The sequence below is a fragment of the Clinocottus analis genome, unplaced genomic scaffold (assembly GCF_023055335.1).
Source record: "Clinocottus analis isolate CAN_PGR_092001 unplaced genomic scaffold, fCliAna1.0.p SCAF_12, whole genome shotgun sequence".
NCBI classification, from domain to species: domain Eukaryota; kingdom Metazoa; phylum Chordata; class Actinopteri; order Perciformes; family Cottidae; genus Clinocottus; species Clinocottus analis.
The window spans coordinates 15949127-15976082 of record NW_027175843.1 but is presented as its reverse complement, the minus strand read 5'-3'; the positions used below and the strand labels follow the sequence as shown (position 1 = coordinate 15976082).

Here is a 26956-nt window from a genome sequence, read left to right as displayed (position 1 = left end):
GGTTACATCAAAGAAGTCATTATCTGGAAAGCCACATAACAAAATATCCTGAATCCAGCCAGAGCACATCTGGAGGAAAGCTGCAAGTGTGTTTGTCGAGGGACCGCCTCGGCGCATAATTGTCATCCGGATGTGACCAGACAGGAATGGTCTCTCTGGGAGGATATTGCAATAGAATGGTATGAAATGCATTTTATCTTTTTCCCCAAAGCCTGTTAATCTTGCCCTGATTTGTCCTGAAAATCAAGCTTCCATATAAGAACTATACCTTGATTATGCTATCAACCTCTATAAAAGCTGCACCATCCTTGATTACAAAATAAACTAACACTTGGAGACGCAATGGGTGGTATTTGTGTCCTTTGTTGCATGTCATAGATTTATTTTTTTAACTCACAATTTCAGATATATTTACCATATGAAGTCTGTTATCAGGTTAAGCGGCACATTGTTTTACTGTAAATCAAAACCTGTAGCGCCACCATCTGTGATAGCAGTAATTCCTGCAGGTGTTTTTGCACATTTTTCAAATACATTTAAAATGTTTTTTGATAATGTAAATATTCCTTTTTCTAACTGCTGCTGTGTAAGAAAGCCATTGTAAGACACAAATATGTGTATTCCCCTTGTGTTTTTTGCACTGTTACAGTTGTGACCATAGAATTTGGTGACAGGATTGAGAGCTTCACATTAGTTTAATGTGTGCGTTAGAGGGAGAAATGTGGTGTGACCGCATTACTTTAGGGGACATAAATACTGAGAGAATAAGTAGATTTACAGTAAAACAAAATAACATATATGCATTCCATAAGGCGAATATAATTTAGAATTAAAAAAATAATTCAAAATGTACTCTCGTACCGTCGATCATGGTTAACATGTCTTTTGCTGCTTATAAAAATTATCACATAAAAAAGGGTAGAAACTCTGCCTTTGTAGCCAACAGCAAATGACCTATCCAACATTGTAGCATGAAGCCATATCCAGCTTTGGGGTATCATTTAGTATTAGCATAAATCTGAGTATCTAAAAAGACAAATGTCACAGTGCCCCCTTACTGTTATATTCTGTATTGCTTGCAAGTGTAGAGTATATGCAGGTTGTGTCCATATACATATTAGTGCATGTCCAAGCATATTGCTGTACTGCAGTATTTTTTTCTTTACAGATTGTTCACAGAAACACATGCTTTACTGTAAACTACTACAGTTTACGCGTATCCTCTTGTATTCAACATTTGCCTGGGTCTGATATAAAAAACTAAAATACTCCGCCCAACACCTTTTCTACCTGGGTACCTTAGGGGAAAGCTGCACTTCAGCAGTTTCAATGTCACACTGCGTACATTGAACCACAGCACTGCTATGCACTATGACATCTTTTGGAAGTGCTCACAGCCCGATGGACAATCGGAAGAAAATAGATTGAAGCATAAAACATACACTTGTGTCTGGACAGCTGAATCATATGTGGTCGGTCATACACATGAGAGAAGCACACGTTTAAACATGACTGTTTAGTCTGTTTTATTTTCATTTCAGATTAACAAAAAAAATAAAAAATTGACACCCTTCTGGGCTGATGACTGAGAATAAAAAAATACGGAGGACAGAATACTAAAGGTGTGATCACCTAGGCAACACTGTCAGAGAGCGTCCTTCATTCTTATAATACAAGAGCAGAAAGCCAACTGTAAATACTTCTTGAGCAGCATCTTGTTTGTTTTTTTCCCCACAAACATTTTTCTCAGGTGCCATCACCGACATTGTGAGACAGCAGAAGTATACTTTTTGGAAATCTAAGCCATCAAATTGTTGATAATGAGTGTGTAAATGCATGTGTGTGAGTTCAGAAGTACATGTCCTGAAAAAGGTTTTGTCCCATTTCAATGTAGGCCTCCTTCTCCTGCGCAGACATTTTCTCCACTAGCTCTGGCTTCTGGCTGACCTCTCGGTATGTGAACTGCCTGCCTCCGACCATCACCATTGGCTCGTCCCCAACCTCCTCAAACTCATCATCGTCCTCTTCCTCCTCCGCGCCCCGATGGTGAGCAGCGGTGGCGGGGGGAGGAACAGAGGGAGAGTCGTCGTCTGATTCGCTGGTGTCGCTATCGGAGTCGCTGGCATTGGCTTTGGTAGAGGTCCTGGTAGCGGTGCTCACTCCAGCTGAGCCTGCTCCCGCCGCCGCGCCCCTCTTCTCGTGGATGAGCAGGGCGCGCATCACTTCCTCGTTTTCATCCGCCTGACCAATTCCGAGAGCCGCTGCTCCGTCCGGGGCCACGGGTGCAACGTCTCCAGCTGGCAAAACAAAACAATGACATGTTCAAATTAGAAATAAAGTCGCTTTTGAAGTCATTCTTTCTTGTTACTTCCTGAGAAACATGGCTAAGTAATTCTACATTGTGCCTGGAACAGGGCATTGGGATGCGGTAGGCCCATCTAAGCTCCAGCCTCAAGCATTCCAAATTGCAGCCAAGTATCTGAACATTTACTTCATTTACACAGCATCATCGTCAGATGTCATGTCTGTTTCAAGGCTTCTAAAGGGCAACAAGATCATTATGGGGCAGATCCACAGAGACACACCTCAGAGACAGGATATATGGAAGGCATAATTTGTGCAATTTCCACAGAATGGATTGTATTAATGAGAGTCTTGCTCAGCCATGCACTAATCAAGCCTCTGATTATTTCAATTAAGCAATTATGGCTCAATGGGAGTCTGGCCGGGCCTAATTGCTGCATGCCCTTGGGTGGGGAAACAATGTCAGAAAGAGATGGTGAAGGAGTACTCCGACCGAGGGAGATAACCTGAGTTAACCTATAGCCGCCTGGTTGGACTACAAAGAGTATAGGCATTGGAATGTAAGGTCATGGAGGAGCAGTCTGTCCGATTATCATCTTACTGGACAACCCAGTGCATTCAGCAAGGCTCACCGTGAACAGGCAACAGGATTTATAGATAATGACAAGTGAAAACAGCATTCAGGAGTGGGAGGGAATTTAATTTGTAATTTAATGTCTTCCGACTTATTTTTTTCTGAAGTAATAATTTTTTTGCATGACTGCCTTTTTTTTAGATGCATCAATATATACATATATACGCTTATTAGATTATTTAATTATTTAATTTTCACTGCGGTTAGCCAAGATGATGGAGGGGGCATGTAAAATGATAACATGTTTCACACTTGAACTCACAAAATGTAGATTGTTGGCCAAAGAGGGGTTTGATTTTAATGCGTTGTGCATTTTGTAAGAAAATCCCACTTACTGTTCTTGACGTCAGGCTCGCTGTAAGCACCCTGCACAGTGCTCTGGGTCAACCAGACGGGCCTCTCCTTCGGTGCCTTGCCCTCCTTGGCCAGCTTCTGCTGCTCCTCCTGCTCCTCCATGCTGATAACCACATTCTGGGTGTACATGTCACCGTAAGATGAGCTTTTGTTGGACCAGGCCTCGCGGTGTGGGCCTAAGTTTCCTCCGGCTGCTGCAGCACGATCACGGCTAGAGGAAAGATTCAGTAAGCATCGTATAAAACGCAATCTTCAACAGTTTAAACATTTTCAGTGTGCGTATGTGTTTAAGCTTAAAGAAAAAAAATCATTCATGTGCAATGGAATTTGAAAAATTTAAATGTTCAAACAGTTATCAGGTTGAGCCAGTATCACTGAGGCCACTATTGCAGGGAACAGAGGTGAACACCCCATTTGTTGTCATTGAATATGCTGACTGTTAAGGACTGGCAGATAGAGGGGAAGAAGTATTTAGAAGAAGTAAACGCTGCGTGAGGTTTGTCAGAAGCTGACCTCTGTTTGAGGGCAGGAATCTCAGCAGGCTCCGGCTCCAGCAGATCCTGAGACAGGTTGACGTCTTCGGTCTCACGCAGCAGCGCATAGATGGGTTCGATCTGCTCATTGAAGCGTGCCACTAGTGTCCTGCCGTCAGGACAGACCGACGCATCTTCCTCTACCTCCGTCTGGCAGAAGGTGCAGCGAAATGTACCTACAGGTGAAGACAGAACTGTGTTTAAAACAAGGTGTGTTCTGATTACTTACCTAATCACATACTGTGTTACCCTCAACCTTGGAACATGCCTATAGGGCACTGCTTTGAATTGCAGCCCAAAGCCGCAGGCTATAAACCAACTTGCAGAAACTTGCAGAAATGTAGCATAGTTGGGATTGTGCAGTGATTTTACGTCAACAAAGATGAATATATTTGCATACAGATATAGCGACAGTCATGGCTACTGCCTCACTGAGTGCAAATTATAGAGGTAAAGGTTAAGTGATTTAAAAAAACAATATATCACCTTTCCAATTTGCTGCTAAACATCCACTATACTGATTGACCGGTGGATTTATAAGCAATCCTGTGATACCTTATTTCCATTTACCAGAAACATCCAGATAATAGGTGAACTTCTACCTAAAACTGTGCCTTGCTGTGAATGACACTGCAGGTCGATCTTTTTCTTTGGGCCCTGCTTCATACCAGTAAGAGAAGGACATGTTCGGCCATCTGCTTCTCTGGCTGAATTCAGTTTCAAAAATGGGAAACGCTCCAGCATTGTATACTGCCGTGTGTGTGTGTGGGGGAGAGAGAGAGAAAAAAAAAAGTGTGTGCATGGGATACAAGAGAGCACATATGCTAAATGTGTACGAAAAAGAAATAGTAAAAGTAACATTTCATGCACAACTAAAAAAACGTTGAGTGGACCTACACGTCAGATGGAGTTAGTAAAAAAGAAAGACGAAATGCGTGTTTTAAAAAGGAAGGGGGGTGGGGCGGTGCATTCACTTTTCAAAGTGTGAAAATTCAGAGCGGCAGGATTTCCGGCTCTCCCTTGTGGGTCAGAAGGAGCTGGCAGATTAATAATGTCACTTCCTATCCCCGTGAGGTAAAACTGAGTGTTGCTTGCCCTGAAGAAGCAACCAATCAATCAGACTACCACTATTTGAACTCAAGGTATTCTTTTTGTCAGCATCTATCAGGGTGCAGAGTTACTGCCTCCACAGCCAGATATGATACCAGTCGGGTTACGTTGAAACAAGAGGAACGGAATTAGCAAGACGTTCATAAATCAGTCACCAGGAAACTGCTGATGGCTGTAAAACAAGACCATGAAGCTGGGAATGAGAACGTTTACCAGGATGTGATTTACAATAGCGATCAAATGTATCATCCAGTGTGGCGTTATTGGGTATGTTAATGACCTCAAATAAGTTTTATGTTGCATTTTGGGGCTAAAATGTTCACAACTCAATGAACATTGTATTATTCCCCCATGCTTTTATTCTAAAATAGCCTGTGACATGTGTGGCATGTTGTCTGAGGAGCTTATGATATTCATGTTCTTCATGGGAGCATATCGTTGGCAACGTGCCAGCTTTCTTACTTAAAACCAATTTCATCATCATCAATTTCTTACTAAAGACTAAAATTACTCTTCTTAGGACAGTTTGATGGCATTTCAGGATGCTGGGTGTTTTCTGTATTACACCAATTATTTGCCCAATGATAACAGATGATTTCAAGAATAATTTAACACCCACGGAAAATCTTGCCTTTGCTGACCTCTAGTGGTTTTCACCTTGCTGCAGTTGAGAACAAGTGGACCTCGGGATAAGTTCTACCAGAACGGGCAGCTAAACCCATTCTCTTCAGCCGGGTGGCATGTTTTACAGTCTTTGTTTCCTAGCAACAGTGGTGGTTGACTGGTAATCAACATTTGGCAGACAATGAAAGCACGGAGCCTCGTGAGCCTGACAGACTCAAGAATGAATGCTGTCAATGAATGAACACAGCTCAGAGTAGCGAGCGTTCAAGAGCTTCGTCACAAGCACAATACTATTCTGGAGCTTTATTATTTCACTGAAATGCACAGCATGTTGTCAACAACATGAAGCAAATATTTATACCCACCATGCAAAGCAATGTAATGAAACTCCACAGTCTTACACCCAGACCCGCTCACATAAACAGAAAGTGTCATTCGAATCAAAAACAAACTGGAGGACACAAATTCAACAGAGAAAGTACTGCCAACTTAGGTAAGTTGGTCAGATCGTGGTTGTATCAATCGACTTATGATTTTGAAAACCATGTGTGAGCCGACATCCACTGTCATGCCGTGGTTATTTAGCTTTATTTTCCCTTTGAATTCTGCATGTCCACACCCAGTCAGATGACTTGCTGGTTGCTTCTGTTACTCACGTGCACAATCGCAGCATAATGGAAAGCTCTTTGCGATAAGTGAGTGATGTCTAAGCAAGGGTTTGGACAGCTGCCAGACCAAGACAGTGTGAGAGTCAGACTATGATTGTGCTTCAGGGTTTTTGTTGTGATAGCAAGTCATTTCAAATACACTGAAAGACAATTTCCAGTTTGAGTAACACAGAGACATTTCATTTGACCCAAGACAAGCTACCTAGAAAACCTAGGACGTTTAAATGTACCCACAACTCAAATACCGACAGGTTTACCAGGCATTCGATTGCTCATCTTAAACTGAGGGTAAATAATAGCAACACAAGCAAATATATGGATGAGATTACTTTTCACTCATTGATCAGCTGGACTTAAGCTGATGTTTTTATTATGTTCTTTATTTCATTCCTCTTTTTTTATTGTGTTAGCATGAGAAGAAACAAATGGTACTTAATACAAATTTAATGAAACTTTAGTTTAACAGACTCCATACTATGTTTTTATTGCCTGATAGCAGGAAGCCACAAGCTGCAATGGGCTTCATCACGTGGAACACAAATGGCTTGAGATCTTGTACACATTCTCCTTTCCTGTCAAATAGCTCATCTTGTGCAAGTTCTATTAGTGTTGACAGGTCTTGAGAACCGATTGTTTTTTCTTTCTAGCACATACAACTACACAATGGTAGTGTGGTCATGAAAGAGCAGTCAATGTCTTCTCCAGAGAAAGGCCACAACACTGTTCAATTTCATTGCCGCAATTTCAAGGCCGCAAAGAAATTGGACAGTGTTGTTTATATTAAAAAAAACAAATTTCCTCATAGATGATGAGATTGTTTACCTGTCATTAGGTCAAACAGCTGATTGGCCTCTAAATCCGTGAAGGTGGAGAAGCAGCAGGGGCACCGGAAGGAGGCGCGGTTGGTGGAGTCTCGCTCATCTGTCTCAATGCGCCGTCGCATATGATCCAATTTATACTTCACCACGTTGACCAAGACCCTAAAAAACAAGTCCAGTTTGTAGAGCTCTATAGTATTCAAGATATTAGCATGGGCTGATGATTTTTTTTCCCATGTGGATAACAAAAGAAAAGCACACAGTCACACACAAACAAACAAAACACAGAACACTTCCCAGGCCTTAAAAATAATTACAATATTGTTTTTTAGTCATAATGATAAACAAAAGGGAAAACTGACAAGAGTATAAAAAACATTACAATTACCTCATTTGAAGCTTTCCGATATTCAGCTGTTATGTCTATTTTTGAGGAAGATATGCATTCTTAGGTGAGGTCAACTTTGAGGAGCCCTCTCTCCTGATTGGTCATTGAAGTTAATCTGAATCAGCTTTATTATCCATGCGTGTCTCTACATGGATTCTGACTCCTGTTCCATGTTGCTCTTATCGTACATATATACAGATTATATACAATAAACAAGATACATTTAAAAAAGACAACAAAGTAGTGCAAGTAGCGCAGATGGAGGTGTCTGATTGATTGTTCAGTGACGGCTTGTTGAAAGAATCAAACAAGTTCTCACAACCCCTCATAAGTTATCATGTATGTAAACGTGTTCAAACTGAAGTGTGTGATGGGTGGATTTCTGATGCAACGCCTCCCAATGTTACAGGTACACCAAAACTCCACACATAAATAAACAGGAAGGTATTGTGTGTTACTGTGTCTATTATGTTCACCTGTAGTTGATGAAGTAATAGTTGTGCCGTGTTGTCTTGCCATCGGTGGCCGTTTCCACTCTCATGCGACACTTCACAAATTTGTCTGCCTTTAGGGTGTTGAGTACTGAGCGCAGTTGTTTGCGATCAAACTTGAGCAGCTCCAGCATGTCCTCCTCGCGCACACATGGGTTACGAATGAGCACGTCCAGGGCCAAGGCATGATCCACTCCATAGAAACCACGTACGACCTGCTTGGCCAGCCGCTTAAGTGCTGCAGGAACCTCAGTCAGTACCTCTGGTTCTATCATCTTCTGCTGTGGAAAGAGACGACAACTGTTGAGCTATTCTGAAAGGGACGAGAAACATTAAATAAGTAGATCTGAAAGCTTGGAGTGGAAGAAGTGAGTCTAAAATGTGTAAGTAAAGAGTATTTAGTAGGGAGCCGATCAAGAGAATTTCTTGGTCATTTTTGATGAGGTTTATAAAGAGGATGGATACATGTGGCGCACACTCTGGTTGTCACCCGCCAATAAACCTAACCAGAACATGAGTAAAGATCTGAGAAGGCAGGTAAACGCTTTAGGAGAACAGGTAGGAGAGGAGTGCCAAATACTTTAAGAATAAACCCGAAGATAGCAAAGCTTGTGAGGGAGATTAGGTTAAATTTAGACATAAATGAAATATTGGACCAAATGGATACAATTTGAAGTGAGTGAAAGATCATATTTTGCTAGTAGCGTGCAGTTTGCATGGCTGTTGGGATAGTGCTAACCTAATGTAACTTAGCTCATAACGTTTTAAGCACTTTACTCTCTCTTATCTTCAGTCAGCGGACTAGCTCGCCTTATGCTAACTAACGGTAGCTAAATGTAACGTTGGAGCCAACATATAACCTAGTTCACACCAACTCTGCTTTATAACTTACCCGTTATGTTCCACCGATACGCCAAAGTCTCCGCTTCCTTAGGACATTGCAGACGACGCCGACTTTGTCTCTAACAAATACAGTTTAAGCTCACTGGAAACATGTGTACTTGTATTTGAACTGCTAAATTAGCTCGCATGCTTCTATATGTATTTGGGAAGTCAACCCCGGAAATAATACCAAAACCACAACAAACGTTTACCAGCTGCGCTCAGTAGCCAATCAAAGTGAATGATTGTTAATCGACGTACATTTTGACCAATGGTTCAGCGTCTGAACTATTTTCTCGGGAACTAATCAGATTACAGGACTAGTATTTGTAGGCGGAGCTTCCACTATTATCTTCCGGGACGCCGCTGTCACAAAAAATGGCTTCTCTTGACAGAGTAAAAGTGTTAGTCTTAGGAGATTCCGGTAAGTTTAATACCATTTCAGAATTCATAATACAACGTGAACTTGAATGCATATTTGTGAATACATATGTTTGTTCTGGTTAAATAAATACTAAACCGGTTACGACCCTTGTAATCTTTAACTGGGACGTCAAGCTCCTGTCCAAAGTCTGGAGTAGTGTAGTAGCGGTTGTTTAGTTACTATGTAAACCCGCATACGCGAGGTGGACCAGCAATAGTCGATATATAAAGTGACATCCAACAGCTCGTTAAAGGTATGTTTTGAGGTTTTAAAGGATATATGCTTGTATTGAAACCGAGGATATGTTACACTGCCCAGTTTTACAATGAAGTCTGTGCCATATACAAAGGAACCACGTATTCATTGCCTGCAGTAGGAACTAACTTACATATCATTACGTCAAGGCTGAAAGCCAAACATTATGATATACCGGAATATAACGTCTGTTATTGCATGAGTGTATACTGATCTCATCAAAAGTGTAAGTCATCCACCCACATTGATCTTTTGCAGGCGTGGGCAAGTCTTCCTTAGTCCATCTGCTCTGTCAGAATCAAGTGTTAGGAAATCCATCATGGACTGTTGGTTGCTCTGTGGATGTACGGGTAAGCAGGTTAAACACATAATTTACTAAATGTGATTGTAATAATGTCTGACATGATGCAGGCCTTTTAAAAATAGCCTCAGAAACTGTAAACGCCTCATACAAGAAACTTTTAAAATAATTGTGAAGGCTGGAATGTTTCAATCATACATGTGCCAAGAAATTATGCCAGGCACTTCATACACAGACTGGAAAACATATGCTTGATATTAGTTCAATAAATACAAATATGATTCACGGTGGTGAAAAAAGTATTCAGAAAAAAAGCAATACTACAGTCCAGACTTACTTCATTAAGTAAAAGTAACGCATTCAGATTATTACTTTTTATTATTAAGTAAAAGCTTTAGCATCAAAACAATGACCCTTATGCAGAACAGCTCATCTCAGAATACTGTATATTATATTGGAGGATTATAATAATTCATGCATTAATGTGTATGCCACTTTATTGTTGCATCTGGTCAAGGTGGAGCTAATTTTACTAAACATAAAGGCCTAATGACACAAAAGTAGAAGAATTCAAATATTTAGTACAAGTACTACAGTATTTGAGTGAATGTTTCTAGTTATTTTTCTAGTAGATTTGCAGAGCACTCGCATGTTACAGATGCTTAGAGGACAACATAATTGAAGGGTCAAAATAACTATTCAACTACAGGTCCAAGACTACAAGGAGGGAACCCCGGAAGAGAAAACCTACTACATTGAACTCTGGGATGTCGGAGGATCTCTTGGCAGTGCCAGCAGTATCAAAAGCACCAGAGCTGTCTTTTACAATTCAGTTAATGGTGAAGATGATTTTTAAATAATTATTTAGATACATCTGTAATTGGTAGAGTTGCTAATATTTAGTCGCCATTTTCTCTTCTCATTTTTTTCAGGAATTATGTTGGTACACGATTTAACAAATAAGAAATCGTCTCAGAATCTCTACCGCTGGTCACTAGAAGCTTTAAACAAGGATTCTTCTCCAACAGGAGTTATCGTCTCAAATGGGTGAGTAGACATGTCATGGTAATATTTTGTTTTCATGGGGTGTAAAATGTATACACGCTGCCACAGTGGTTAAAGATATTCAATTGTGAAGAGAAGTGTTGGATACTGAGGAGTTTTCTCCCTGCAGTGACTATGACAGAGAGCAGTTTGCTGAGAACTCGGTGCCTTTGTTGTTGATTGGCACCAAGTTTGACCAGATCCCCGAGAGCAAACGCAACGAAGTTCTCACACGGACGACCTTCCTGTCTGAAGACTTCAATGCAGAGGAGTTCAATCTCGTATGTCAACTTTGTCATTCATACAAGCTCTGATCTTAAGCCCATTTTACATTTTATTTGTAATGTTACTGGCCTCATTTATGTGTTGAAATATCATTGTTTTGACATTCAAATGTAGATCTCTGTTCCAGAAAAACATTTTGAATAAAGTTGCCATGCTTTAGTGGTATTTTGGCACCTGATACACAAAAGAGAGCACAAAGCTCCTTTTCTTTCTTACCACAGAGGCAACACTGCTTGATAGTAGAGCAGAGTAGGAAATGATTCACCTCAAAGAAGTATATGGTTTCCAGTCCTCTCTCAGGCTTCATCAGTGATGGATGTCTGTTGCTTCTGTTCCGTTGCTTGATTAATGATCGTTACAAGCGCAGTCAGGGAGACTCGTCCCTGATTCCCACTGCTTAAGCATCCTTGTGAATCCTCCAATAAATATTTTTTATAGATTACCGGCTTGTTTTTTTATGGAAAGAATTGAAGAGGCTTATGTAAACGTGTAGCTGACATAAAAAACTGACATAAAAATGGCAGCAAAAGTACAGAGTGAAGTAAAGTATGTGTCTTAAAGGTATAGTGGTGGTTGGATATACAGGACACTTGTGGATCGGAGAAATGGAAAGTGGAAATGAAAATCTGTCACATTTAAAAGGAAATAAAAGAGACCTATTGTAGCCCTTTTTTAATTATGAAAATCTCTGACTTTGAAGGCAGAGACGTCAACACACCTTCTTTAATGTAAATAAAAACGTATGCCATCAGCAGTTTGAAAGAAACTACAATCTCAAACACTTTCTATACACGCAGTTGTAAGATGTCACCTGAGAAAGAAAAGACTCAATTTCTTTCAGGTTTGTGGCTGAAGTGCTGTGTTGTTTTCACAGGACTGCACCAACCCGAGATACCTCGCTGCAGGCACATCCAATGCTGTGAAGCTCAGCAGATTCTTTGACAAGGTGAGTAACCCTGAGTTTGTGTGTGTGGGTGTGGGTGTGAAATACACCCCCCCGCCCCCCCTCCCACACACACACACACAAACACACACACACACACACACACACACACACACACACACACACACACACTGGTATATTGAATTTCAACATTAATGTTACAGTCTAACATTTCAAACCACTTTGACTTGGTCAAGTAGGCCTAGATTTCATGCCATTGTGTATAATGTAAGGATACTTTATAATAATATCAGTAAGAAAATCATGTAATTTCTTTTTATCCTTGTTTTTTACCAGATATTTAACTTGTGTCTGACATTGAATTGACGTGATAGTCAAGTCTGTGACTTCTAAGTTTAGTCTTTTTTAGTGCAAAGTGCCCTGTTTTCAATGTACATTTGGGTATGTGAGTTTTGTATTTAAAAAGTCTTCGGCGTCTCAATCTCAACCCTTCTCCTGAACAGGTAATTGAGAAGAGATATTTCACAAGAGACCAAAGTCCGGTGAGTTTTACATTTCAAGTCTTTAATTCGGTTTCGGTGATAGTAATTCAGTTTTGATGGGTCCTTTTTTTTAAAACGGCTCATTTTTTTTACTTTCTCTACAGATGACAGGTTTCACGGACAGAAAACGGTTCAACTTCAAAAGTTTGCACTATGACTGACAACAGCTGTGGTCTGTGGTGGTGTTTGGCAGCATTGCCTCTGAGCTACAACACCACAAGTGAACATCACCTCAACATACTCCCCCCCCACCCATTGTCACCCTTTTCATCTGTTGTAATGTTTGATATTGAATTATAATAATTAGATTAAATATGATGAATAAGTCATAGTTATAAAGATGCATATGTACATAGTTGAAACAACTTCCACAATCATTTTGCAAAAGGGAGTATAGTGAGATGATGGTAATAGATAAATGCTATATATGTACAGTGAGAAGTTTTTATTTCAATTTTTTTCACATGCAAAATATTTTGTACCAACTTCATTCATTCTTTTTCAAAACAACATTAATTCACAAAAAGTTTGCCATGTTGTTTAATAAGCAAGTGAGGAAAAGGCAATATTTTTTGGCCTCTGAAAAGTTGCTCATGCAACATTCCCCAATCTGTTCATCACATTCTTAATCCAGGGAATGAAGAAATTGACTTTAGTGAAGACATGAGGATATTTGGGATCATTGCAATCATCTTTCTTGGTAAAAGCTGTTATACCCTGAGGCTTACTGTTGCAGATAAGTGGTCCCCCGGAATCCCCCTAAGAAAAAGACAACAGACATAAATGATTAAATATAATGCAAAAAATAAAAAACTGCACTTGTTTTTGATTCAAAAAATACAAAGAAAGTATTCTTCATGTTTTCAGCATAATTAATGTATATATATATATATATATATATATATATATATATATATATATATGTATATAATGATTACTTATTTGTGGTCCTGCTTCAAATGCTGTTAGATTACCTGGCAAATCCCTCCCTTCTTTTTGGTAAATTTTGTGCAAATCATGTGCTGAGACTTAAAGGTTTTTTGCCATATATTTTTGCACTCCGAGCCGAATTGTGTTTTCTCCGTGGTCTCCTTCAGTACATTGGAAGACTGCATACTGGCACCGGTTTTGCCCCAGCCAGCGACAGCACAGTCGATGAGGGCTGGGATTTTCCCATCTTTCTTCGGTAGTCCGATGGCCTTCACATACCTCGTCAGTGTGGCATTCTCTTTTAACTGTGGAAGAGAACAGTGAATATTATGAAAGGGTCTAACCAGTTAAACGGTGCGTTTATGTCCTCTTAAAGCACGATTGGGGGTTTTATGTTCAGCAGTTCACCGCCCACATCCTTCAGTGCAAATGTGTGAAATCACCCTGTGCAGCTTAACTTTTGTACAAGGCGTTGCAAAAAATGATGGCACCATCCCCATAACCACACACAATATGTTATATTGACCTTTACACAGTTTCAGCTTACCTCAAGCAACATGATATCATAGTCGTGTGCTCCAGTGTATTTCGGATGCTGGTGGTACTTGGCCACTTTGATCCGTTGCTGACTTTTCTCTTTCTTGCTTAAGTTGTGTGCTCCAAGCACCACCGTCAATGGCAAAGATCTGACAAAAAAGTACAATTAAATGTCAAAATATGTAGTTATACTTGGCAATTGTACTGCACATCACACTTTGAAAACTTAAAATGACTTGAAAATACAAATGATTACAATCTGTTTCATTAAGAATTATTTGTTCTCGCTATGACAAACATGTATGTGACATATCACTGAGTAAAAGTAACAACCAACACATCTTTGGGAATGACAGGTATGCACGTTTTTAATGCTAATAATTACTATCTGTGAACTTGTTAATTGATTGTGAGATCAAAAACAGTTATTTCGTTACACTACATTTCATTTAGCTGACCCTTTACTGAAAGCGACTACAATAAGTGCATTCAACCATGAGTACAAACTGAGAACAACAAAAATTAAGAAAGTACAAGATACTATGAATATAAAACTATGAATTACTCTAAGTAAGTGCCATTTAAGTGCTACTAAAGATTTACTTTCTTTATTCAAGGAATAGAAAATGTGTTTTTAGATAGTAAGAAACTCACTGTCTGCAGTGTGCTGCCGTTAAAACAAAGTTCTCCTGAATGAGCATCCCGCCACAGAGATGTTTGTCGTGAAGCTGGAGGGATGCCATGTAGGGCCTGGAATGAGGCTTCGCGACCCTCCCACCCACTATGCCGCTTTCAGAGGCGCCTTACATGAGGGAGAGAAGGTGAATTAATGCACAGATTAAAAAACACAAACATCATTATTTTTTAAATATTACAGAAAGATAGAAGCTTATATTATATAGTCATGCCTCTCCTGGCAATACAGAAATTTGATGCCCTCTTACCAGTGAGGGAGAACAGCTGCAAGAAAATGATGAGGCAGTATGTGTGGCTCATGGTCGGTGTGCAGAAGATGAACAGAGTGGCTGGAAGTGCTCTTCCCGCCACCTTTTATATTCAAGTCCCACTGCGGAAACTTTGTGGGCAGATGTCATTGTTGCACAGAAGAAACGAGTTCACACCTTTTTTACATGGCACCTTTTTTGTAAAACTAGGTGAACCTGCTAACATGTCTTTTGAGTTGGCACTCATGCATCGCAGTTAATTCATCAATAATCTAAACGGGAATCACCTTGCTAAATGAAACTGTGTCCTTGTGCCTCTACAAAAGAAGAAATGAAATGAAAAAAAACAACTATTGAAAGTTTTAATAAACTAAGCTACGTCCATGAGCTTAGGTCCTGGCTACTGGTCCCATCTATATATTCTACCCTAAAAATCCAAAAGGTGGGCATTCAATGTGGGCGATCACGAATGTACTCCCTTGATGACTTCTTATTCCACCATAGCTACTACATTTACTCTAAAGGAAGAGCGTTGACTGGAAACTGTGTGTTGTGGCCACAGTAACCATAATGTGAACAACGGTCACACCTCACACATTGAACTTCACACACACACACACACACACACACACACACACACACACACACACACACACACACACACACACACACTTTGCTCTAATTTCTATCGCTTATGTATTTTCTCGACCGAAAATGATTTGATGGTGTTTTAAAAACAGACATGCATGTTATTATTTGACTCTAAAGCTCACTGATTTTACTTGAAAGCCCCCCGATTTTAAATTCTGTGTTAAGAGGAGCTGTAAGCAATAATAATCAGATTTTGTGATCACTGTACTGGTCCTGATAAACCAAGCACTTGTCTGCTGGAGATGTTTCCAGGACGACATTGACCTCAAATACTTTGTGAATTTCTGAAACTTTATATGATATCTGAGGGTAGAGTACAAGTTAGCGGTTCATATATTACATTTCTTTTGTTTTTACTGCAGAAAAAAAAGAGGAGGTTGTATGATATACTTAGTCACACCCTTGGTCTAGGAATGTGAAAGAATGCTGTCTGATTAACACTTCACGCATGTCTTTTTGATAGGTTTTCATGATTTGAATATTATTAAACGCATGAAACCAAAAATAGCTGCAATGGCTGTTGAAGGTGGCTGGTGTGCATGTGTGTCTACTGGCCACTAGGTGGAGCCGTAGGCCTCTAGTCTGTCCAGAATATGCTCATGAAAGCAAATTAGCGTCCCAGTTCTCATGAAGCACACACACACACACACACACACACACACACACACACACACACACACACACACACACACACACACACACACACACACACACACACACACACACCTTCCTTCTGGCACTGTTACATGCTATTGTTTATGGAAAATCTTTTCAGTTCTATTCAGCAGCACATAGGAAGTTTATTCAAAGTTTCCATGGTGGTGCTGCTCCATTGTCTTTTCAGGAATAGTAATTTAATGAAAGTATTTCTAATGTTTTTGCAGTCTCAGGGTGGTTTATTTGACCCCACCCTTACATGCAGTCAAGCTGGAGGATACACAATAGCTTATGGAGGCGACATTAACAATATGACACACAACACAGCAGCATGACACCACAGGTTGCAATCGAGGACACTATGTCTATGTAGGGTTATGAACAGATTAGCAGCTATTTCTGGATTGTGTATTTCTTTTTCTTTTTAGGCTATCTAAGATCTGGCCTAAATGGGCCAATGTTATAGTGATACTGGAACAGATGGTTGTCTAGTCCAACAGAGTCGATGGCAATCTTTACTTTTTCGTTTACCCCACAGATGTGCAGACATGGTACACCACTCCTGCATGTCCTTTAATATAGTCGGAGCTGAAACAGGCTTTTGATGGTTATTAATGTAATGTCGGACCAGGAATGGTTATGAAGTATTAAACATTCTGAGCTGCCACAAGGCCTATCTGGTCATCAGTCTTTATTTCAATAGCTTCAAACTCAGCTTTTAAAAATCAAGTAAATGACATTTAGTATGTCAGTGTTGTGGATTTCGGCTCAGTGAAATTATAAAAGTGACACATTTTGTGTATATAAATGTATACTGAAACAGGTGAGACATTTAGCCTACAGCAACTTACCACAGTCTTTGCAGTGGCTACTTGTACAATACAATACAGTTTACAATTTTTATTAGCTTTCTCAACAGGAAGACTTTCCAATACTGCTAAAGCTATGTGGTTTCCACAAGCAAGACTGCAACCTCTGCAAAGAAGAGGATAAGCAGTGAATGCTGCAGCCACTGTAGCGTGGCTTAACACTGACTGTAAATGAATACAGTATTCTTGTGGGGATGACTTCTGTTTTCAGAAAGAAGGGAGCAATGTCCAAACTGAGACTTTAACCATTTGGCTTGCCTATTTTTAGTGCGAAGCTCTTTTTTCCAAATAATAAAAAATGACACAAGAAAATGTTAGAACTGAAAGCGGCTATAGTGAAATGTCTGATTTGTACCAAGTAGAAGTAGTATTGTATTTTCCAGCAAAGGGAGCTTCACCTAAAATTACATCATGTTGTCCTGTGTTCTGCTTCCACCCACATGCCAACTTTGACTATTTATGTATGTATCTTTACTATGTTACATATTTTTGCACCAATTGAGCCACACATATCAAAGCTGACTTCATTTATTATACTGTTTTGTACCTGCATGGATTCTAAAAGGATGTTTAATGGGGCTATTCTTCTAGTTTTGTTAAACAAACACCACTGAGTCCAATGACCAGCCGGTGAATTAAATGAAAGTCAACACGGCCCAGTTCAGAGCTCTGGCTCACAGACTGAGCTGCAGAGTCCGCTCACTTTAAAAAGTGTGTTTTGGCCAAAGCTACAAGATAGCCACACCTGTGTCAAAAAGGTAGAGTAATTGTAGAGATAAGACATTGCAAAATATTTATATTAATACAAAAACTATTTGTTTATACGGTAAGATAATTGTCTTTTATATGATGTACCTACAGAAAACTAAAAGCAGACTAAATGTCTCCAATGTAACATGCAAATAACAGTCAGCCATCTCTTTATCTAGCAACAGCCTCTATGTGTCCATGGTACATTCCTGAAAACTACAGCTCAGACATTTACAGTGATTGTGTTCCTCATTAGGTATTGCATTTCTCCAGGGAATAATCCCACAAGATGTTGAAAGGAAGAATGTGTCCACTGTTTGGCTAAACAAGTGCAGAAAGTTAATTTAAATACAGTAAATTAGGACATTTTCTATTTTAGTTTTAGTTCACTTGGTTAGCCAGTGTAGTTTTAACAAAGCTCTCAAGGTTCAAATTCTGCTTATTGTTAGCTTGCTAACTAGAAGGCTGATTCAGCAAAACAATGTACGAATGAAGCTTTTAGCTTGTTGTTGGATACGTTGTTAGCTACATGTCAGTTAATGATTCCAACCAATCAAGAACCAAAGTTAACTCTAAAATAATCTCAAAGTACAGCAGTGTCTACTTAATATGACTTTAATAATATTGACCAATAGAATTATAGTCTAAAGTGTACTTTTTCCAAAATAGATTTCTATTTCTTTAAAAAACGATTACAGTTCAAATCATGACAGCAAAACAATGATTACAGTTAAAATCACGACAAGATTTACGACACACACACACACACACACACACACACACACACACACACACACACACACACACACACACACACACACACACACACACACACAACAGAAAACCTGCACCATGTTTTATTTCTTCTTCCAACTCCTCTGTTCATCTCCTTACAGACCGTTGCATCAGAAACACTACTCTTTTTTTCTCTTTGGAGTCCCCTTCCTGAAACACATGCGAGTGCAGAGCAAGCAGCATTTGACTGTCAACCACAGAACAATGACGAGAACGATGGCAAACAAGCCGAAGACATCCAGGCTGTGGTACTGAATCCAGTTCAACTTGTGTGCGGCGATCCTTAAATGTGCAGCTCCTTTGTGCCTCATGACGAACTCCGTCCAGAAGACAGCCAGGTCCAGCGGCTCAACAGGGCGGTCCAAGTGATTCTGAGACAGCGTCACTATCTTCTCTTTGTAACTGCGGAGTCATATTTAGAGAAATTTAAAGTTGATGGAATGATTTCCAGTTCTGTTCATCAAAAGGTCTTTGCACTATAGTTAAAACTATTTCCTAAAACACTGCTGCCACCAACAATGTGTAACATAAGATGTGAAACATTCATGTTATTAACTACGACAAGCACTACATGGAGCAACTTTTCATGCACAGCATTACCAAGCATAACAAGCAAACATGGATTCAACTGTTAAAACAGTAATTTCTTAGGAACACCTTTGTTAAATCAAAAGGATACAGAGGACGTGTTTTCGTGAAAAACACACAAAACTTTAGTTTTTTAATTAACAGTAAAACTTCAATAGCTGCTTGACGTATGTGACGCGCACTTGTCTTACCTTTTGTTATTGATGATGTTATTAAGTGCAACCAATAGGGTTTCAGTTGTCATATCATAAATTGTCAGCGTCTCTGCAACACCTCGGGACACCATGCGATGCACGTTGTCCCCCTGGTCTCCAAACAGTGGAAACATCAGCATGGGTACAGCATTGCAGATACTCTCGTAGATACCATGGGTACCTCCGTGAGTGATGAAGACTTTAGCTTTGGGATGGGCTGCGGAGCACATGGACAATCTTAAGTCCAGCCCAAAGTGCAGTTCGATAATGCTTTGATTAGTTAAGCGCAATGTCATGTTTTAATACAGAACACTATCTGGGTGAAACTAAACCCACCTAGGAGATCATTCTGAGGTAACCACTTCATAATTCTCACGTTCTTGGGTATATCTTCAGGTAAGACTCCAGTGTACCTCCAAACAACCTGAAGCAGAAACATGGATGTTTTGGTGAGGGGAGACCTTCTCGTTGTGAGGCAACAGTGCTAACCACTGCACCACTTTTTCTGTGTTATATGTATGAACTGATGTACGTAATTGGCTTGAATTTCAGTTATAGGATTTGATCTGGTTGTATTACCCTTTGAGGAATTTGCCGAAAGGCATCAACAAACTGTTTCGCCTTCTTCTCAGGCATGTTGGACACCATGGAGCCCAGGGTGAAGACGATAAAGCCGTCGTCTCCTGAGCCATCCACAAACTCCTCCAAGTCCTGCAGCGGGGGTTGGAAAAGACACAAAAGATCTAGTGGGCAATGACCAAAAGCTGCTTTTGATGCATTCTTTTCCAGAATACTGAAAGGAATGATCTCGATCAACATTGAACACAGCACCAATTAACCTTCTCCTTGTGTTAGTTAGGGTTGGCTTTTTTATTATTATTGCATCAACACTTTTTGACTTTGTCAGGAATCTCTATGTCAACAAAATGAAACAAAAGCATTTTTTTTTTTCCACTAAATTATAAAAATGCTCTGGTTGAAATTATGACCTTTGTATTGTTAGGGTCGATTTCGATCCAGTTATAAAATAAGTTTTGTTTGATTGCTTGTTGTTTTTTTGACCTTGCACATCTATATGTTGTGTTATAACTTGTTCTGCTTTTCATTTTGTGTTTTTATTAAAGTACTTTTTTTTGCCTTTTTCTTGGAGTAAATACACATGGGTCGGAATTGACCCGTAATACCATAGATGTTACTGTAGTTAACAATATTAAAATGAAGAAATACACACAACAAATGTTTTTAAGAGATGTGTTCTAATACTCCTCAGTAATAGTCAGGTAACACAACCACCTTTGTATTTATTTATATGATTTTAGCATTTTTATTGAGATGAAAATCGAAGGTGTATCTTGACAAAGAAAAGGCTTAAAGGCCCACACCAAAACAATATTCTCATGGATAAGGAAGCCCAACAAGGTAACCAAGAGATGAGAAACCACTTATAATTGTTTTTAGTGTATTTTACAGCTGATTTAAGGCATGAGTCAAAACCGACCCGTTAACACAAGAGAAAGCTAACGCAAGAGGAAAGTTAAACAATATTAGAAGCACACTCTTGATTGTGTTTCTGTCAACCATCCCTTTGCTTTTGCATGAGTGTTTCATTCCTGTTACCATAATAACAGGGCCCCTTACTTTTTTTTCTGAGCTGACCATAGCCCACAAATTAGCTTTTCCTTGCTCACATTCCACACTGCATCTTCCATAAGAGCAGACAAACCTGTTCTTTCACAATGTTGTGAGTCGAGTGTTTGTCAATCATGATAAACAGCCCAAACAATCATTACAATATTTTAACCCCCTGGTAGTACAAAGGGTTTTGCTTTCGCCTGACATAAAGAGCAAGTATGCTATTTGCCTAACGCAAATCCAGATGTGATGCATGCATGTTTACTCTGGCATACATTCTTTGAATACTCACCGCTGGTAGAGGAGCTTTCTGTGCACAGTTGATTCCTCCAATTAAAACCATGTTTGGCAACATAGGTCTGGGCCATTCAAAAGTGAAGTCATATCTGAGAAGCCAGATTGCAGCATTACTAAGAAGTCCCGTGTAGGTCATGTCGTCTCCTAGGTACCTTCTGACGAGATCCTCAAAGTTGTAATAGATTAAGTTGCACACGTGGGACTCCACCATGGACATAAACATGTTTTTGACTCTCTGTGGGAAGTTCATGACGTCTGTATTATCAGTGAAGAACACAGGGACGTAGGAAGGAGGAGAGGGGCACTGGTTAGCCTTTAAATCCAGCCCACATGGAAGTCCGCGCAGGAAATAAACAGCTGGAATGGAAAAGATGTGAGCCAGAATGGAGCCGCAGGGAAGGAAGGGGTCTGTGAGCACAAGATCGAAGCCCCCTTCCTTCAGTTGACTCATTAGAGGCTGGTTGTTCAGTAAACTCTCGCAGGCTGTCACCTGAATCGAAGTAAAGTTAATCAAACGCTGCATATTGACAAAAACATCTGTGATTTTTGGTGGCTTGAGGAAAACTCCATCCTTCAGCACGTTCAATACTCCATCCAGTTCAGTTTTGTTGAAGGGCACTGGGTAGATCTCAGTCTTGTAGCTGTCTGAGCTTTGCATCAAGAGGCTGGTTTCAGGCACCAGCACCACAGCCTCATGGCCCCTGCGTGTAAGCTCCTTCACCAGTATCTTCATGCTGAGCCAATGACTTCCATCCACAGGCACAACCAGCACCTTCCCCCCATGAACGGGTCCCAGACTGAGGCAGCACAGCCAGGCCACAAGTCCCAGTGCAGGAAACCACACCCCGTTGCTCATTGCCTCCGCTCTGTAGAGCAAGCTCTCTCGTTGTAAGAACTAGTGATAGCTGCTGTTAAGAGCAGCTACGTGTGTGTGTGTGCGTGTGACTGAGTGTGTGTGGGTTTAAGTTCTACAGGAAGTTCCGTTTGCAGATAGGCGTTTATATAACTCGAGGAAGACAGAGTGAGGGAAGATTCCCAGTGGATACTCATTCTATTGTGGGACTTTGCTTCTTTTTCTTTTTCGTCATACTTACATGCAACATAGTGCAACTCTTTCTTTTTACATTGTAAGTTGGGATTCCATTTTTTGACTGTAAAGCAGTCTAAGCATTATAGAAACAATATGTTTATCCATAAAAAAATAAAATTTAAAGATAAAGAAGTTAATACATCTTTTGGGATATCAGTTGCAAAATGGATTACCTTCATTCTATTTATCTTAAATGCAGCTTCTTATTGCATTCTTATTTAAATTCACCAGCCGTGGACCTTTTTATTACAACTTGCAAGTCATGGTGGTTGTGCAAGTTTGCAGCACATATTACCTGTTGATGGGTGCAAAGTCCTTTGTTTACTTTGGCTGCTTCCTCTCTCCTCCCCCTGGAGAACACAGTGACACGTGCTGATAACGGGTCATTATAGTACTCTTTTTTTCACCCTCTCCAGTCTCACGCACATAGCTGCAACCAAAGTTATAAGACGGATGGCGTGCGAAGCCATTCGTAATAAGAAACCAACACCCTCCTCTTTGGAGGAGGGAGCGAGGGAGGAAGAGTAGGGGCGTTGTGACATAAAAACAACAATGGAAGTCTTGTGTTACCGTCGGTTAGAATTTGCTTTGCCGGAGACCCTGAGAGTAACTATTGCACTGTAATTGTAAACTTAAAGAAGTAATTTGCCAATAATTTGCTTCTAAAAAAACCCATAAAGAATCCCCAAGAATGTTCTGTCTGTGCTTGTTTCACATTCTTTCACAATGTAAACGAGTAACTGTGAAATCCTGTCAGGGAACCACACATACTTTGACAGATTTAAAGGAAAGCCGGGTCACAGTTGTGACCCTCATACTATAAAATGTAGCTTTTTTTTAAAAAAAAACACTGAATTTGGAAATGCAAGTGTAACCTTTTGGAAAATGAGGATATAAGCTTTCCCAGACGGGGGAAGTAGAGAAATAGACAGAGTAGCCAGCCTGTGTCTGTGCCACTTCTTACAATTGTAGTGTTTGCTCACAGCTGTTAAGATTGAACTTGTTTAGTGTGGATTGAATTGAAAGGTTTAACGTGTTACACACAAGTGAAACATGCATCTCTTTTGACAGAGGTTATTAAAACATCTGCATTGTTAAATACTACATCTTGACTATTTCACCCGCTGACTGTTCAGAAAAGAACATAACTACCACACTTTTACCTGAAGGGGTTGGACAGTGCAAATCACTAGGAATTAGTATTTTTAAGCATATTGCAGCGTGAGTGTCATTATACTTCAAAACCGCTCCGGAGGTTTGTAAAACATGCATGAACTTGCACGGCCATTAATCACAAGCCTGAACCTCGTTGTGGTTGATTTTGAATGAAAAAGACAGAGCTCTTGCGCAATTAAAAAAGTTTGGCTGAAGTGAATGAGTCGCTGGCAGTTGGTTGTTTCACAACCTCTTGAAACACACTCAACGTGCACTGTACTTGACCTTTATTCTCTTCCGTCTCTCAGGAACTGGCACCTCATTTCGTTTTATACAGACGTGAATTCTTGACATTTTCGATTTTCTTCTCTGTGGTTTAATTAAAGACCAACATGAGAGCTGATGGGAGGCTTTGATTCTCCTCTGAGCCTGTAAATTACCTGCAGTCGGCTCCATATTCATACAATGAGAAATTGGCTTAAATGGACGATTACGATTTTTGGCTGAGTGACTGATTAGTCTGATGATTATCAGATGTAATTATAAGTTGCAACACATTGATGCTTCCAACCCGTCACGTACGGACTTCAACCCTTTGGTGCCGCCAATAAACACACTGGGACGATTGCAGTTAACCTGTGGTTAACGGTGTCAAACAAAAGCCCTTAGTAAGGTTTAGAAAGAAAGAAAATAATTGGTACAACAATTTGTGCATTAACTAAGTAAAATACAACATAAACCTGTCATAAACATCACTAACATAGCTTCAACATAACTCAACAACACATTGAGACGCGTACACTGGTACACTGGTGTCCTTGTTGGGAGTCTGCACACCTTTTGGGAGCCCAGTGCATGTGGCTTGCATAAAAGCATTACCCTCCACAAACATGCTGGTTTTGCAAGTGACTGGCCTTTTTGTGGCTGCACCATTCTGTCGAGGGTGCAACTGTGACGACCCACCTCCCATCCCCTAGGTGTCGCTGTTTCAGGTTGAGTGTGAGGGACGGTCATGGGACTTCGCTGGATTTAGATGCAGCCGTTAGTCTGAGGTTAGTTCCGCAATTTTGTGAACAAGACCCAGATTGGGGGTGGGCGGGGAGAGAGAGGGGGGAGACCAGATGGGGGGTTGATTTTTTAGGGCAAAGGAAAATCTAACTTCTTTGATCTCAAATCCTAAGGGACAAGAGGTCAAGCACATGCCATCACTCAGCGTTCTTCTTTGTCTCACCGTGGCTTGGAGGCGTAACCCTCAACATGTATGAAGTAGGGTTGTGACTGTTATTTCATTGACTCTTGTGTCACAGACTGCTCTGAGTAGCTGCTGCATCCTTTTCCTTCTCGCAAGAATAAACAGACGAAAGACAACTTTGATTTAGAGACTCCATTCCTCCTTAGCAGATCGACAGAGAAAATCTTCCATCATATTTGCCACCCGCAGGGAAACAGTGGGAGGAAGGAGCTGGTCTTAGGCAGCGTAGACTGGAAAGCACTGCACGTGGTCAGCTACAGAGGCTAGTGACTGATGTCGTTACTGTAAGGGCAAAGAACGATGGGAGGCTGAATGCCCTGTTAAGACAAGTTCCATCCGTGGGTTCAGTAGTAGGAGTGTTAGACTGGGAGTAATATCAAGGTACCGGTAAAAATACTGAGAAATACAGAAGGCTTTTGATTGTTTCATTGTGAGTTCTTTGCTGCCTTTTTCTCAGGAATCAAAAAATGAGGAGTGTATTTTAATGAGTGCTACGGGTTTAAATACGCTTCCGGTCCCATTGCATAAGCTGGTGCTCGACTGTGGTTTGGTTCAGGGTGAGGTGGCCATGGGCGTACATCATGTATTGCCAATTAGAGGTGCGGATATCATTCTGGGACACAACCTGGCTGGTCACCGTGTATGGGCCAATGGTCCGCCACCTCCTGTTGTAACATCTTTTCCCTCGGTACCTGATGAGGTATCTCTCTTGTCTGCTGTCTTTTGTCTGTTTCTCGCAGCGAGTTGGTGGGTCACTTGGAGTCTTTGTGTTGCCCAACAATTGTTGTGCCGTGTCTGGATCCCTGGGGGGGCCCTTGTTTTTAGGCCCTTGGTGTCGCTGTTTCGCTCCTCTGTTACAGGTGCTGAATGGCGGAGTGAGCCACACCTGGGCCTGATCTTTTTAGGCCTCTGCTTTTGGCTTTCTGGGGTTGGGGGAGGATCCATTTCCCACTAAGCAGCAAAACACATGTTGTAATACAGCTAAATGCAATTTGACAACTCTCCGGCCACCTGCAACAGCAGATGAGCTGTTTCAGTTCCTGTCGTGTTCGGGAGTCGTCGCCCTTTAAGCCTTCACCCTAACCTAAGTGTTTGTCTTATACGTTGGGAAGCATCTGTCTTTAATTTATATGATCTTATTCTTAGTTTTTCTGTTGGTCCGTTCATGAGCTTTTCTCTGGTCTACTCTACTTCGTCTGCCCGTTTGCGCCTGGCCCCGCTGTCCTATATGTTTTTCATTTTATTCTGCGTTTTTGAATCAATTTACTCCCTTTTAGTACAACTTTTTAAACACAGCCCACCTAGTGCCAGTGCCCCTCTTGGTCCTCTGAGGAGGACCCCGCTTCTTACTAAACCTAACCCCTAATTATTGTTTAAATTGTGTTTAAAGGTTGTACATGTGGATTATATATTATTGTAGCCCTGATTTTTATGTTTAATTTAAATCCTGACATGTTTATTTTTTGGGAGAGGAATTTATATCATGCTTTCTTTTGATTTTTTTTTTTTTAGTTCTCATGTAATTAGCATGTTCAGCTTGAATCATATTATCACGTATAGCTCATAGACAGGATGTGAGCAAAACTTTATACAAATATAATTCCAACATGCTCCTAAAACCTGAGTATCCAGTTCTGAAATGAGCAAGTGCTGATTAAATGTGCCAATTTGGAAAATAAAAACACATTATGTATCACTTAGCAGCCAAGCTGCTGCCTGTCAATTATATCTGGCTGCACAACTAAATAAAAAAACATAATTAATTTTTAGAGCAATACAAACTTCTTTTAAGGATTTTGTCTATTTACTTGCACAATTTCTATAGGTTGCATTCATATGTTGAGCATTTTATGCCAGACATATTTTCATTTATGCGACAATTTTAATTAATATGTTCAAACAACATAAACATCTGACTTCTAAAGTGCTTTGAGGACGTACGAAACGAAAAGAAAATTGCCTTTCTTGAGAAACTCTTGTGTATTATTTAACCAGATGGTGGTGCCAAAGCCATCAAAGACCCTCCGACTGGATGTTTTCTGTTGGTTTACTGC

At 40.3% G+C, this 26956-nt stretch overlaps 4 protein-coding genes across 5 annotated transcripts; 1 reads left to right on the top strand and 3 right to left on the bottom strand.

Moving 5' to 3' along the window:
- Nucleotides 1-1501: 1501 nt before the first annotated feature.
- On the bottom strand, nt 1502-8971 carry gtf2e1 (general transcription factor IIE, polypeptide 1, alpha). 2 transcript variants are annotated; one of them, XM_068572761.1, is made up of 6 exons: nt 8817-8971; nt 7910-8205; nt 7050-7207; nt 3806-4001; nt 3274-3503; nt 1502-2297 (listed from the first exon to the last, which is right to left on the bottom strand). In XM_068572761.1, exons 2-6 carry the CDS (start codon nt 8197-8199, stop codon nt 1849-1851), a joined length of 1323 nt encoding a protein of 440 aa, XP_068428862.1. In that variant the 5' UTR covers nt 8200-8205; nt 8817-8971; the 3' UTR covers nt 1502-1848. The 2 variants fall into 2 exon arrangements, with proteins under 2 accessions (XP_068428862.1, XP_068428863.1); XM_068572762.1 differs by having other exon boundaries at nt 7910-8202.
- Nucleotides 8972-9090: 119 nt separating this feature from the next.
- On the top strand, nt 9091-12993 carry rabl3 (RAB, member of RAS oncogene family-like 3). Its single transcript, XM_068572432.1, has 8 exons — nt 9091-9230; nt 9744-9835; nt 10496-10625; nt 10719-10833; nt 10961-11111; nt 11990-12061; nt 12523-12561; nt 12666-12993. The coding sequence occupies exons 1-8, from the start codon at nt 9185-9187 to the stop codon at nt 12720-12722; spliced, it is 702 nt and encodes a 233-aa protein (XP_068428533.1). The 5' UTR covers nt 9091-9184; the 3' UTR covers nt 12723-12993.
- Nucleotides 12994-13105: 112 nt separating this feature from the next.
- Nucleotides 13106-15031, bottom strand: LOC137782797 (granzyme B-like). Its single transcript, XM_068572433.1, has 5 exons — nt 14973-15031; nt 14683-14830; nt 14039-14177; nt 13536-13796; nt 13106-13320 (listed from the first exon to the last, which is right to left on the bottom strand). The coding sequence occupies exons 1-5, from the start codon at nt 15022-15024 to the stop codon at nt 13153-13155; spliced, it is 768 nt and encodes a 255-aa protein (XP_068428534.1). The 5' UTR covers nt 15025-15031; the 3' UTR covers nt 13106-13152.
- A 3518-nt stretch (nt 15032-18549) lies between these two features.
- Nucleotides 18550-22261, bottom strand: LOC137782698 (UDP-glucuronosyltransferase-like). The gene is made up of 5 exons (XM_068572240.1): nt 21401-22261; nt 20056-20187; nt 19813-19900; nt 19474-19693; nt 18550-19096 (listed from the first exon to the last, which is right to left on the bottom strand). The coding sequence occupies exons 1-5, from the start codon at nt 22259-22261 to the stop codon at nt 18814-18816; spliced, it is 1584 nt and encodes a 527-aa protein (XP_068428341.1). The 3' UTR covers nt 18550-18813.
- Between the last annotated feature and the right edge of the window lie 4695 nt (nt 22262-26956).